Here is a 15,829-nt window from a genome sequence, read left to right as displayed (position 1 = left end):
AAAGAAACTGCTCTTTCAGAAGGAACTTGATGCGCAAGCTGCATCTAGCGATAGCTGTGATTACCCTGTATACATCTGAAAACCACAGTCCCCATATGGAAGGACCCCTCTGGACAGGAAATCTCTGACTAAGGCACTCGCATGTTGGGTATCTATGTTCATATTTGAACATTCATAGAGGACTTGTAAAGAAGAGAAGAATTTAAAACTGAGAAAAGTTGTGAATATATAGCCTAAAGATAAACAAGCATCAGGAAAATTAGCTTCTTGTCACTAATAATTTCATAATATGCACTGTAAAATGGGATGGGAAATGAGTTGTGTTAAAATGAAGTATTTATTGAATGCATGTGTGTAATTTGGTTTTCAGTGCTTTGTACTCTAAAGTCTAGCACGTATACCATGGTAGGATAATAATAGCACAGTGAATGGCAGATACAAAGAGGAAAGAGTAACGAACAGGCAAGGAGAAAGAAGCAATGAAGAGAGAGAGAGAGAAAAAACAAACAGTCCTCCCTAGCACGCTAGAGTTAACAGCCCATCTAGCACATTAGAACAAACAGCCTGCCTGGCATGTTAGAACAAACAGCCCACCTAGCACCTGAGAGCCATGGTAACACAATTTCAATGTATAAGTCAGAATAAATAGAAGAAACTCCATCCCCATTAACCAACATTTAGCAGCAGATTCTTCCAAACCTAAGGAAGATAAATTTAATATCAAAGTTGATTTACCTGAGTAAGAATCAAATATGAAGTTGATGGATGTTCTTAGAATCTACAAGCAAGGTTGGTTTCAACAGTCCATACTTTAAAAACTAATCTGCAATCAGGACTGAAGGGATGACTCTGGAGTTAAGAGCACTGGCTGCTTTTGCAGAGGACCTGGGTTTGATTCTCAGCACCCACACGGCAGTCCACAACCATGTATAACTCCAGTTTGGGGGGAATCCATCCCCCTCTTCTGGCCTCCCTCAGCACTGCACACATGGTACACAGACACATGCAGGTGGACACCCATACACATAAAATCCAAATAAGTATTTTTTTCAAAAGATTACCTAGAATGTTTCATCAAACTCTAACAATTTTGTTCAACTGTTTTTCATGAGGGGAAAATCCTGGCAATTCTCTAACGTAATAGATTTAGATGGCACAGCACACGACATTAACTCTAGCTTCGTATATGAAATATTTTCTGTTTGCATTTCCCCAAGAATAGAACATGTCCATTTCATGCATCTAATTGGCTCTTGTCAGTCCTCACAATATACTTGGCAACACACATGATGTATAGACTCTCGGGCTACCAGTGTTAACAAAACAGCAGTACCAACTACAACAGCCAGAAAGAGCTTTTCATTTCCCCCAGCACACAGTTGCTTCTCACACGGACGGAACCCCAGCTCATGTAGATAATCTGGTCAGCGAGGCACATGACCACTTCCAAAGTTATCTCTAGTCCTAGATCTTCCTTCTTCCTTTCTCTTTTTTCCCCCTACATATTCCTTTATTTTTCCCCAACTCTATTTCAACATTTTAATATTTTACAAACACACATTTCATTATCATAGTTTAATAATTAAAACCAGAACTGGTGTCGTGCCCAATTAATGTGCCCTGGTAGCATGCCCATTAGTTTTTCCATTAGTGAATTCAACAATACTAATGGGATTACTAGCACGGGATGCTAATTGGGTGTGACATAAGAAACTGGCTTACTTCTGAGCATACCCTTGCTAATGATGAAATTAATGAGCATTTTATTAAACGCTGTCTCATCAAAGTGTACTTAGTTAGCGTTAAAATTGTTACAAACGGTTCTGCATTTTAAAGATCAGGTGTCTGAGGCGAGGCTCCGCACATTTTGTTTGGCAATAGTCTGCAGCAGGGATGGTTCTTGTCATCAGAACTCTGCATACCGACTGGATGCAGATCCTCTGAGGTATCCTGCAGCAGAGCACACCACACTTGCCCTCGGTCTTAGAGGAACTTCTCAAGGCCTACTCTGATGAGGATGCCAATATCCGCATGATAATAATTCTGCAGTCAGGTCCAGTACTGCACACGGAAAACATTGGGTGTGGCAGTTAGACTCTGTTCACGGTTATTTGAGAGTTTTGTTTTCAAAGGCTCCTCGTCTGCGAAGACAGAATGTTCTGTGTCTTTTCTGTGAATGTCACTGTGTATGGAATAGTGAAGGGACCAGCTGGGTCAAATTGGGCAATAAAATATCCACTCATCAAACCTATACAAAACTGGAGTAGCCAAAGCAACAAATAGAATGCTGTATCTATTTTAGAGACTCAATGAAACTATAGAAATTAAAGCTGCAGTCAATTTCTCAACTTCAACCCTTTTAAGCTTGATTTTTGTTATTTTAAAGTGAGTGTGTGTGGGTGTGCACATGTGATGTGGGAGTGATTTCTTATTAATAAAGAAACTGCCTAGACCCATTTGATAGGCCAACCCTTAGGTAGGCGGAGTAAACAGAATGGAATGCTGGGAGAAAGAAGCTGAGTCAGGGAGTCGCCATGATTCTCCCACTCCAGACAGACGCAGGTTAAGATCATTCCTGGTAAGCCAGCTCGTGGGCTACACAGATTAATAGAAATGGGTTAGATCAATATGTAAAAGCTAGCCAATAAGAAACTGAAACTAATGGGTCAGGCAGTGTTTAAAAGAATACAGTTTCCGTGTAATTATTTTGGGTAAAGCTAGCCGGGTGGCGGGACACAGCCCGCCGCTCCGTACCACAACAGAATGGCGCCCGACGTGATGGACTAAATCCACTTAAAAACCTAAAAAGGCTTAAAAATAAGGGAGAGAGACTTTAACACAGATTTTTGCTGTTTGTTGGTGGCGTGCTGTAGAGAGATTTCCTGATTCGGCAACAGCAGCAGAAAAAAAAGCTGCGTCATTTTAAAGTGCGGCTTCTTGGGACTGTGCCGCCAATGCAAACTCTGGCTTTAAAGCATTTCAATGGATTTTATGGGACTGGATGTTTGTGTTCCCGCTTGGGATCAGAAGGAGAGTGCTCTCAGCGCTCCCCGCCTGCACCTGGGCAGATGGCAGAATCAGGCTTAGGCAGGCGGAAGAGCATGGTGGAAGAGACGTGTTTTCAGACTGCGCAGTGCTCTGCGTGTCAGATTTGGTTGTAACTTGGATAAAAAGAGTTTCTGTGCTGCATGCTCAGTCTCAAAATTAAACTACTGAGTGCAGCTCCAATGAGGACTTGCTGTGTGCCTGGAACTGTGCACAGCTCAGGGGCACCAAATGGATCTGAGGCAGGAGCGGCTGCTCCTTGCTGAACTGTGCTGGTTGGCAGAAACTACCGTAATTACCATAATAACAGCACAGTTAAGGTTTAGACTGGGCAGGACACAGGTGGTACAGTATTACCTGTACATGGTACAACTTAAGTTTTTAAGAAGTGCTTAACATTTTAAGAAATGCTCCTGGATAGTAAAAATATTACAGATTCACAATAAAACAGATTCAGACATAACAGACCTCAGTGGATCACAGTGTTGGATGAATGTACATAGGCTTGAGAGAGAGAAGAATAAGAATATAGAGAATAAAGTAAATGTCTTAAAAAAAGGGTAAAGTCTTTAAAGAGACAGAGTACAGATAGTTAAGAGATTAAAAAAAATAAAGAAAAAATAAGCCACGTAAAAATGGAAAATTCACAGAGAGTCTGGATTATGTACATTGTGCTTTCTTTAAAATTTTTGACTGTAAAGGAGCTAAGTACAGAGAGACATTTCATTACATGGGCTGCTAAGCTAAACCAGAATGGATATAAGGGTATTACGATTTCAAAATTTGGGTTTAAGAATATGATGCTTTGGAGAGGGTCTTCTTTTGTTTTCACAGAGGACCAAACCCTGTGGATTTCTTCTATTACAATTTGGTATGATAGACCACGCCCTCCTGAAAGGTTGTTGTGAACATCTTCAGAAAATTGCTTCGCTCAACTGCCAACTGAGATGAAACTAGCACACAGGTTATACCATGAAAGACCTAATTAACGACGCCCCCATTCAGCAGGAAGCAGTTTGGAGAGAAAAAACGGCGCCCATGTTCCCAAAATATTGTTTGTAAATGTTCTTTTACATTTAAAGGGGGAAATGATATAGGTATGAGTAATTTGCATTGGTGTGGATTTTACAGTCAATTTTGTTATATGTATATGTATTTCTGATCTTGATTAAGGTATTGTGATTGTGTAGTTCATTTAAAAATGTAATGTATAATTAAGAACTATAGGTTAATGGTTAATCATCAATAATAGTCAAGCTTGTAGTCATGTTAGTTAGATTTTCTAAATATATAGAGATACATTTCAGTTAGAGAGACATTCTTCATATCTTTCAAAGACTGCAGGATATGGCATTTAATGTTTTAATAACTTAGGACTTTTCATGACAATGAGACATATCTGCTCCTGGTGGCACCAATCTACTTCGAGAGGAAGATGGGCATCGAAGAGGATCCTTATGGAGTTTGATAGCCATTTGGGCAAGAAACTGCTCTTGCCTGGACTGTTGCATAAAATGGACACAGAGAACCCGCAGAGAGAGGACTGCTGAACTTGCCTAAAGGTGAGATGGTCTTTTGGGGTTCATGACTCATGAAAGAGTCTGCGAGACATTCTGCAGGACACAGCAGATAGTGACTGAACTGTCTTTGAAATTTCCTGCTTCATGGAAATGTCTGCTGGATACTATGGGCCTGAAGGCTGAAGATGGATGCCCCAACCATACAAAAAAACTTTGGGTGACTATCCAGGCAGCAAGATGTCTCTGTCATTTCTAGAGTTTTCTTATTTCTTGTTTACTTAGGTAGTATTATATCCTTCTGGAGTCTTTGATGGAGTTAAAGAATAAATAGATAGTTATAGTTTTCCTTAGTTATGATAAAAGATAAAATAGATATAAATATTGTAACTGTAATTCTTGCTTGATAACTGTTTTGCTATATGTAATTTTACTATGTTAAAGTTAAAGCCTTTCTTTTTTGTTTAAACAGAAAAAGGGGAAATGATGTGGGAGTGATTTCTTATTAATAAAGAAACTGCCTAGACCCATTTGATAGGCCAACCCTTAGGTAGGCGGAGTAAACAGAATGGAATGCTGGGAGAAAGAAGCTGAGTCAGGGAGTCGCCATGATTCTCCCACTCCAGACAGACGCAGGTTAAGATCATTCCTGGTAAGCCAGCTCGTGGGCTACACAGATTAATAGAAATGGGTTAGATCAATATGTAAAAGCTAGCCAATAAGAAACTGAAACTAATGGGTCAGGCAGTGTTTAAAAGAATACAGTTTCCGTGTAATTATTTTGGGTAAAGCTAGCCGGGTGGCGGGACACAGCCCGCCGCTCCGTACCACAACACACATGTATGTGCATGTGTCCATGTGTGCATGTGTGTGCATTCGTGTGCATGTGTGTGTGCGTGTGTCTGTGTGTGATTGCAGCAGCCTGCAGAGGTATCAGATCTCCCTGGAGCTGGAGTTACAGCTGCCGTCAGTCACCCAGTGCCTCTGATGGGGACTGAACTCAGGTCCTGGTAAGATTTGTGCATGCTCTTGGCTGCGGAACCCTCTCTCCATTGCTTGTTTTGCTCTCTTAACAACCCCAGCACACACTTCCAATTTTAACTATCATTAAGAACCTTTGATTTCTCCTCCCTAAATACAGCATATATAGGAGAGTAACTGAGTTTTAGAGGAAGAGCCTCCCTTGACATAGGATTTACAGCTCTGCACACAATCCGGTTCTCAGGTTTATTAAGACATTTGAAAACTTGAAACATGCAAGAGAACATGAAGTTATTTTGAAACTGTTTTGCAGTGACTCCAAAATTCCTGGAAAACAGCTGGGCATGGTGGTGCACACCTTTAATCCCAGCACTTGGGAGGCAGAGGCAAGCGGATCTCTGTGAGTTCGAGGCCAGTCTGGTCTACAAAGTAAGTTCTAGGACTATTATACAGAGAAACCCTGTTTTGAAAAACAAAACAAAAAAGAAATAACCACAACAAAATTTCCTAGAAAATGTCCCTTTCAGGATTCAAAATTAAATTCCTGAGAATTGATTGAGGGAAGTCATTTAAACGTTGCCACCTCAGCATATTCCAGGAAAAGTCAAAGTGTTCGACAAACAAAGCCAGTGAGGACCAGCATGCCACAGGGTCATTAAAAGTCAGACATTTCATCTCAGAAAATGGATGGTCCGATTTAACTATGGTCGGGTCTCAGTCACAGTTATTGAACACTTAACCAGATAGTCTGTCAAAAGTGTTTATCATGCATCTATATATTCCTAAGGATCGGGTTAGGAATAAAGCAGCCCTCACTGGGTATCACTCCGATAAGAAAACACACTAAGCACATAATCACCAGTGTGCTAGGAACAATACTGGGTAACCTTGGCTTAATTGACAGAGAAAAGGGAAAAATGACTTAAAGTGATGCTTAAAGTACTTAAAACACACATAATTAGGATGTCGCTATCAGGTGCCCGAAACAAGCGCATCTACTTCTTTAAATGTGGGGTATCTCTGACTTGGCATACAATTCTATATTCAGTTTTCTATCCCCAAATAAGAACAAATAAGAGGAGACTGTTCAAATTTTTCTGTTTGGCAGTTTCAATAACTGTCTAAAAACAAGCAGGGGCTTCATGATTCGGTGAGCAGATTTGTACATTTAACCTGCATTAGATATGAACGTGGCGGTAGGTGAGGGCACTGCCCATGCTAGCTAGTGCTCACTGCTTCATGGACTGCCTCCTGGGCTAGGACCACTTAGTATAATATATCTGATTACATCTTCTCAAATACACCCGAGGCAAGCCTGCTGCCCCAATAACCTGGCGTTTTCTAAGGTAAATGACTTTTCAGAGTGCTGCAAACGGGCAGCTTTGGCCTCATCCGAGTGATTATTATTTTAGGCAGAAATGTGCTTACCCAGCACCGTAGAGCCCTCCTATCTCCGCACAGTTTCCCACCTTGGCTAGCCCAGTTTCCTTAGTATTTGACCGGTATCTACCAACTCAGTGTACACTTAGGATCTGGCTGTAGGGACCAGGGGTGGAGCAGCTAGGAGAACCGCTGGTAGGGGAGCTCTGGCAGGAGAGAGGAGAGCGAAAGAGCAGAAGTGATGGGAAGTGTTCTCTGCCACTGTGACTTGTTCCTGTCTGTCTATCTGATGAGACTCCAGAGAGCTTCCTGGCAGCATGCTCAGAATCATGCCAGTCCCGTGGCTGAGTTGGGAGAGGCATTGTCTGACCTCTTTATCCCCCCATTGGGCAGTCTCCAATATCCCCACACTTTTGAAAGAGGGCGGGACTCACATCAAAAGTGATCGTGTGTTGACATTCAGATCTAGAGACATCAGGCCTTCCTTCTCCCAATGCTTTGCCTTATCTCTTTAAGGATGAGGGTATTTCCCTGCATACATTTATTGAAGACTCTTAATCTGGGAGGGACATCTGTAGTTCCTGGGAGTGCATGCTCTCACCTTCTCATGTTTGTGTCCCCAGAGCCTAACCCCAGAACCTCAAGTTCTAACTTTGCAGTCTCTCTTTTTCTAACTTTTCTGTGCTTGCGTGGTTGTGTGTGTGCGTGCATGCATGCATTGTGTGTGTGTATGTGTTTGGGCACGTACATGCAGGTGCGTGTGTGAAGCTATAGGTGGTCCAAACTCAGGTTCTCAATTCGCATAGCAAGCACTTCACTCCCTGAGCCTTCTTCTTAGTGCTGCAAGCTTTGCAGAAAATAAAAATAAATAAACTACACTCAACACCACTTCTCTCAGTTGGTCTAAAACAGTTGGTCTAACTCAGCATGCAGATCGTGTGGGCTTCAAGAATGAACTGCACTCCCTAAAGAGAGTCCCTCTGTCCATATCAGAGCTCTGTAGGCAAGTGCTGAAGTGCCTTCTCAAACATCCCCAGATAGAAACCTAATAGGGGTGGGAGAGGAGGCAGGGGTTAGGGGTGGGGGAGGAGGCAGGGGTTAGGGGTGGGGGAGGAGGCAGGGGTTAGGGGTAAGGGAAGAGGCAGGGGATAGGAGGTGGGGGAAGAGGCAGGGGATGGGAGTGGAGGAAGAGGCAGGGGATAGGGGTGGGGGAAGAGGCAGGGGATGGGGGTGGAGGAAGAGGCAGGGGATGGGGAAGAGAAGAGGCAGGGTTTAGGGGTGGGGGAAGAGGCAGGGGATATGGGGTGGGGGAAGAGGTGGGGGATAGGGGGAGGGGTGGTGGTGGGGGATAGGTGGTGAAGAAGAGGCAGGGGATAGGGGAGGGGAAGAGGCAGGGTTTAGGGGTGGGGGAAGAGGCGTAGATAGGGGAGGGGAAGAGGTGGGCTCTTGATTTTGCTGCTCACTTTCACAGTTTCCCCTGTTTTTGTTTTTTTGTTTGTTTGCTTGTCTGTTTTCTTTGCTTTGCTGTGGTGTTCACTCTGCCCTTGCTTTGATAGGCTTCCACGTCAGAGACTATCAGTGCTTGTAAAACCCATGATCAGTCATGCACTCAGGGTTAAGTTAACAAGCTGGGACTTTTTAGACACTCTTGTCTTACTGTCGAGATGCCTTACCGACACAGTCTTCCTATGGTTTCTAGGTGGTATTTTATCCTAAGTTTCTGAATATTTTATCAGCACCCGAGCTGGCTGATGAGAAGAAGCACTGAAGGAATGCTAAACCATCCTGGAGCGGCTTTACTCCTCAGGTTGTCTCTTGAGAGACAGGGCCTCATGCATCCTGGGTTGACTTTGAACTCTCCTTGGCCATCCTCCTGCCTCAGTCTCTTCCCAAGTTACAGGAGTGAAGGCGTAAGTCACAAACAATGCCACACCAGTTTGGAATTATGATTAATAGGGTGGTATTTATTTAAAGGGGAAAAAACTTACAGATCACTGTCCCAGGCAACAGCCCTCTATGCAACCAGGAAGGGAGTCTAGTCACCTGCAGAGCTGGAAGTGAAGAGAGAGAGGAGAGGGAAGTGGCTGCTTTTTTAAAGGGAGAGAGACTATGCCCCAATGGGCTGGTATCTCAGCAGCTATAGGTTGGAGGAGGGGGAGGACCTCCCACAACACAGGAGTGCATCCCTGACTTTAGACCTGGACTGCATGGTTTTTGAATCTGCCACTTAGCCCTTGTGGCTCAGACTGGTCACCTGGGAAAGGGGACATCAGGGTGCCCATGTTATCGATGTGTTGGTGGTGGGTATGTTCAGACGTGCGGAACTCTAGGTAGAGAGAATGCGCATAACCCAGCCTGGCACAGGGCTTGTCTGATCAATCTTGACTGGGATTTACTGGGGCTTTTCAATAAACTTCTAATAGGTTTTCTATCAACACAGACATTTTTAAGTGTTATATTATTTTTATCTTGTTCCTCCTTTTCCTGTTGTTCTGGAACTTTCTCTAACATTATGTTCTACTATTCTGAACCTCAAAATATCTCTTCTCTAATTAATTTCCTTAAGGTTTCCAAGGGGGGAACAAAAACAATGTTTTCAGTTCTGTAATTGAATCCAACGTTAGCATGCCGACTCTGTCTCCAACTACCATCTGCCCTGCCTCTGATGGCACCTGCAGCTTCCTGCTTTCTCTCTGGTATGGGGTTGTTGGTAATGGTGACGCTATCCACTTAGTTTCTATCTTTCAGCATCCAATAAGAAGCTGCAGTAACAGTAGGAGAGGGGCATCCGGGGCTCCTTGTCACAAGGGTCATCTATCAGGCCACTTTGAAGACACCAGGAAGAGAACTTTTCTGCCATATCCTCAGGTCCAGCTTTGCAGAGCAGGAAATTCTCCGTCTGCCTGTTTGGGAGCCTGGCAGGATCCGTAGACATACTCAATCCAAAGGGCCCAGATTCTCCACCTCCCACAAAGGTCCCGGGGTACAAGACCCATTCCCTGTTCTGTCCTCACATCCTCCCCCTGAGGTTACTGGGTGTCTAAGCCTCTGTCCTCCCCACAAAGTCACCTGGGGTCCAAGCTGCAGGGGAGACTGGGGTCCAAACCACAATTCTCCCTGCCAACTCACTGGGTGTCCAGGTTGGAAGAGTTTGAAACCATCACCCAGAGCTCTTAGTCCAGGATCCTAAACTCAGCTTGGACCCAGAGGGGGAAAAGCCACACCAGTCGTGATAACATCACACAAAGAGTTCATGTAGAAATACTGTGTATGGCTTTCATCACAGGTTAGAGGGAAGACCTGAACAAATGGGAAGCAAATGATCTCATTCTATCACTCACAGGTCAGATACATCAAACGGTTCTAGAACTTTCTAACTGACAAGAAGACATCTTTCCAGTGGTTTCTCTCAAGGTTGTGTGAGCAGACAACACCTGAGGGAGAGGATTCTTCTACAGAGCTGCCTAGAACACGGGCAGAGACTTTCCCCAGACAAGGTGTTTGTAAATCCTGTCCCATGCTCAGGGAGGCAATGGAGCTGACAGAAAGTTGACCATCTTCCTTTGAGTAGCTCCAAGAAAGTCCCTAGTTCACCCAGCCAAACCTGCAGAATCATTTCTGGAGTCTACCATTGGTGTCCTACTTGGGGCGAACAGACATTTGCTCATGTGTTCTAAGGAAAAGTTACACACACAAATAACAACTCATTATGCTTGCAAAGACTGACAACTCAGGCCATAAAACCTTCCACTTTATGCTCAAGTGATCTCAAACATCTCTTTCTAAATACTCACCCAGTAGTTTAAACAGATTATTCTGCTACATACTTTCTAGGTTGCTTCTGAGGTCTACAACTATATTTAACTTTAAAATGATTGGTGCCTGAAACATGAAGTTAAACAGTACTTAAAACCACTTCAACATTTGCTGCTAAGAGAGTTAACCATGAAAGAAAAGTAGGGGGAAGGGAGACAGGAATGAGAAAAAACACAACCACAATTTATTCTCTGAATAAAAAGTAAATCTGCTCAGATTCACTTGCAGAATTTATTGATTGTGATTTTGTGGCAAGGTCCCATCCTTACCCCAGGTTGGCCTGGAATTCAGCAAGTACCAAGGCTAGCCTCCCAGCCACAGCCTTTCTCCAGCCCAGGCTCTGAAGTACAGGATTCCAGGCCTACAGCCCCCCATCCACCATCCATTTTGCATCATCGTAAGCTAGCTTACTAATCTTCGGCACATAACTTCGTAGACTAGACAGCACTGGAGGAGAGCTCTATTACTTTGACTGTGGGGAGTCACTTTCTTTTGTAATTTTCATTTTCCTCACTGGTAGGATGATCAGTGGTTTTCAACTTGTGTGTTGTGACTCCTCTAGAGTCACCTGCATACATCGTGATCCATAACAGTAGCAAAAGTATGTTGAAGGAGGCACCTTGTTGGTTCCTGGTGGCCCAGCTAGCTTATATCCGAAAATATCACACAGAAACTGTATTAACTATATCACTGCTTGACCCATTAGCTCTAGCTTCTTATTGGCTAACTCTTACATATTAATTTAACCCATTTCTATTAACATGTATATTGCCATGTGGCTGTGGTTTACCGGGTAAAATTCTCAGCATCTGTCTCCCATAGCTCCGTGGCTTCTCTCCGACTCTGCCCTTCTTTCTCCCAGGATTCAGCTTAATTTTCCCTGCCTAACTAAGTTCTGCCCTGCTATAGGTCCAAACTTTATTCATTAATGGTAATCACAGCACACAAAGGGGACTCCCACATCAAAATTACAGTTATGAAGTATCAATGGAATACTTTTATAGTTGGGGGTCACCACAAAATGAGAAGCTGTGTTAAAGGGCTGCAGCATGAGCAACACTGGTGTAGAAAAGAACCTCTGTTGAAAGCCTGAGTTTCAGAGGAACAGTCACCATGAGCACCTGCACACTCACCTCAGTAGAAAGCCTGAGTTTCAGAGGAGCACTCACCATGAGCACCTGCACACTCACCTCAGTAGAAAGCCTGAGTTTCAGAGGAGCACTCACCGTGAGCACCTGCGCACTCACCTCAGTAGCTGGCATTCTCAGAAATGTTAACTGTCAGCGCTAGGAATTTACCTGGTGATTGGAAAGAAAATATGGACGGCCATTCTTCAGCGGAAGGGCAAACTACTCTTCCTGGTTGTTAGGGGACACCTCAAGGATGATCGGCCCTTCAGGCATCCTTGTCCAGAAGCTGGCCTTGATGCCTGGAAATGCAAGTGGCTTTGGTTAGTCAGGCTGTAGTTTTGTTGATTCTTTCTGATAAATGCACATTTGCTTTCATTATTATTTATGATGCAGTGAATACAGTCAGGAAATTATACACAGCAATGTTCTGGGATGCCCCCAGTCAATAAGTTTAAATATAGCCCACGTTAAAGGCTAAGTAGCACTTGGAAATTATGGCACACTCATGTTAATCAATATACAATGAAGTTTAAATATGTACAAAAATCATCCACCTGAAAAGACATGATGCCAAAAGTGGATACTTAATAGTATCAGTTTGAAAATATTATCCGAGGGTCCTAAAAGTAAATGACATTTTGACATAAATGAAAAACTCACAGTGCCTTGTTTAAATACCTATAGAAATGAAAGAATCAACTCAGCAATAGATGCTAAAACAAAAGGACCCGGATGAACCGGCCTCTTGGAGCTAACTGATTGAGTCTGAAATGCTGATCGCCTTCGGGATTGCAGTCTTCCCTGACCCTTCGGACCACACACACATCGTTCAATACTCTTGTCGCAGGAATTTCCAGCTCAGGAGATAGGGACAGTTTGCAAAGTTCCTCTCACAGACACTGCTAGGACCCATTGGCCCCAACTCCAGTCTCCAGATCCCACCTACACAGCCCCTGTGGTGAGACCTTCCTGCAGAGGGTGTCTAGTTTAAGGTGGTGAAAGTCACAGTCTAAGCTAATCACCACGGTCTCTGGTCTGAGTCTTCCCAGTCTCGTGGGAAAAAGAAAATTAACAGAGCAGACTGTGAGAATAAAGAGATCAGCAACACACCTGAAAATCAAACAAAAGCTAAAACACAGTAATAAATAATGAATGAATTCTTATTTGAGCACTGATACACAATAGGCCAGGATTATAAACACTTGAAAAATCTCCCTTTAGGCTGGGCTAATAACTGAAGGACCTACAGGGGTGGGTAAATTTTATTCTGTCGCTGTGACAAACACTAAACACAATGGCCAAAAGCAACTTAAGTGTGTGGGGGGCAGGGGAGGGGGCATTTGTTCAAATGTATAGGTTTTAATCCATTGTTGAAGGAATTCAGGGTAGGAACTCAAGCAATAGCAGGGACTGAGAGCAGAAACAATGGGGGAGTGGCCGGCTGGCTCATCCCAAGGCTCTTTCTTAAACAGTCCAGGACCATCTGCCCAGGGATGAGTGCTATCCACAGCGAGCTGGTTCCTCTGACATCAATTAACTATCAAGGCCATCTTGACTGTCACCTCCAGATATGTGCCCCAGACAATCTGATCTGGCAAGTCTCTCAGTTGAGACATTCTTCTCGTGAGACTCTACAATCTAGGCTGTGTGAAGACGACTGAGCTTTGGTTCAGTGAAACTATCTCAGGAGCCAAGCCTGGTTCATCTTTCCGCTCCATTTTCTCACATGGTGCCTAGATGGAGTTCACAAATCTATTGGGATTTTAGGTAAAGAGGAAGGAGATGGGAAGTTCAGAATGACCATTATGCTCTGCTTTTCTCTTTGCTCTCAACAATATGACTAAAATGATGGCCTTCAAGCTAAATAGCTCAAGTGCATTGAGTAAAAATAGCTGTCGTTTAGGGTATAAAGGGTATACTGATGGGCAGGATGGCACCTCAGCACAGCTACAGAGAAGACAGAAGTCAGAGTTTGGGTGAGAGAAGAGGGGAGTGGTTATCCAACCAGAATACACCGCCACTGTCTGTAATTTGAGAAATCTGGGGAATGAAAAACAGTCAAGGATTATGGGAATATTTGATTATTCAAGATGCATTTGGGAATATTTTAATTTTTTACATACCATTCAAAAAACAAACAGATGCATGTGTTTCTTGAAGCACAATAATTTACAAGGCTCCTAGAACAAAGAAGTGTTTTAGACCAACAAATACGTGAAACTGTATACAGAGGAAGTGCTTCCCATGAAGGGAAAATGGAGTGAAAGAAAGGCCATCCTGACTGGATGGTGTCAGCTACTCTCCCTCAACCTTGGCATCTTTTTTCTCCATGTTACCAAAATAAATAGAGAATGATTTTCTTCCTCCTAGACTCTAGGAGGAAAATGAAAAGTTACAATTTTATTGAAGCATGTCCTTAATAATTAGATTACTATAACTATCCATGTAGACAAATCCTAGCTTTTGAGCCAAAGGCTTACCTCGCATAATCAATTATTTAAATGAACGAAACTCACAAATAAATATATGTAAATATAAAGATAATAATAGTTTGATGGATGTATGAAATAAAGAAAATGTTATTGAATTCACAATGAGATAGAATGGTTAAATGCATAATTATTCAAAATAATTAACACTCTCTTTCCCCAAAGAAAGCTACTTATTTTCAGATTCCCAAGCACTGATTTAGGCTCAGTCACGTGACTTTCATTGGCCAAAGGAATGAAAGAAGATATAAGACCCCTTGTCGGGGCAGAACCTCCCCTCCCCTCAATCCCTCTGCCTCACAAACACTTTTTCATCTTGGGTCAAAACTTGTGAACCATAGCCAAACAAGTGTCCTGAGAGCTTTTCTGTAGACAATTGTGTGAGGCTGTGGAACTGACTCAAAGCAGCAGCAGCAGGAACAGCAGCTTCCTGCTTCATAATATGGAGAGCTGCATTTTTTTAAGGCAATACAAAGAAGAAATGAGCTAAATTTTACTATTTATAGCTTAAGACAAGAGATGTAAAAGAGTGTTTATATTGTCTCAAAAGTTACACATTCATTTGGGAAATATTTAAGGAAGCAATATTCAGTGGCCTTTGCTCTGGGCTAGTGGGACAAGTGTCAGCAAATATGTCCCATGATTATGTATACACAGATATATTTGAGTATATACTATAACAAGAAGGAAAAATATATGAAATAAAATACAATCTATATAATACTAGACAAATGACAAGTTCATGAACAAGTAGATGGAGTGTAAATTCCAACTCTGATGAGGGTTGCCGATGTACTAATCTGTGGATATAAGAGCAGATATTTAGAATGCAGTTGAGAATTATAAGCGTAAGGAATGTGGCAACAGCAGGTTATCATCAAGGGCCCAGGACCTCACCAGTCACAGGTGTTGACTAGGTTTGCAATGCCAAACATGCATTCCCTCTTCCTGAGGGGGGCTTGAGTTCAATTAGAAGGCTGTGGGTTACCCCTGTGGGGAGTCTACCCCAATTAATCATCTATAACACAACCCAGCACCTAAGGAAAACATCTCAGAAGAAGAGGCAGAAAGACTGTAAGGGCCATAGGACCAGAATGGCTGTAATGAGATCAAGCATGTCAGGGAGCTGCACTCATGAAATCTTAACAGAGCTGCACAGTGTCAGTACCAGTGGACAACCTAGTGTGCATGAAACTCTCACAATGCTGCATCCCTGGGGGAAGAGACACAGGCAATCAATGGGTGCTAAGAGATGGAGACTCAGTCTCCTTCATGAGCCTCCTGATAGAGTGTCTACTCCCAGTGGTCAGCCTTAAACACATATACAAACAAACAACACTAAGTGGACTCAGCAGGATATAACAATACTTGAAGAAGAAGAGGCCATAAAGTTAAATGGGAGAGATTATGAGAAGACCTGAAGGGGAAAAAAAGTGTGAAAATTAAATAAATACAATAGTAATGTATGAAA

General features: G+C 42.9%; 1 protein-coding gene across 1 annotated transcript in view; it reads right to left on the bottom strand.

Annotated features, from left to right (window-relative positions):
* The window catches only part of Ush2a (usherin), a 669,744-nt gene that overhangs the window by 402,663 nt on the left and 251,252 nt on the right, over positions 1-15,829 (bottom strand). Inside the window, 1 exon segment of the mRNA XM_041635252.1 lies at positions 12,038-12,168. Coding sequence (XP_041491186.1) covers positions 12,038-12,168 — 131 coding nt within the window.

The sequence above is a fragment of the Microtus oregoni genome, unplaced genomic scaffold (genome assembly GCF_018167655.1).
Source record: "Microtus oregoni isolate MIOR12 unplaced genomic scaffold, Mior012 000047F_ref0000412, whole genome shotgun sequence".
Lineage (NCBI taxonomy): Eukaryota > Metazoa > Chordata > Mammalia > Rodentia > Cricetidae > Microtus > Microtus oregoni.
This window is presented reverse-complemented; position numbering and strand designations above follow the sequence as displayed.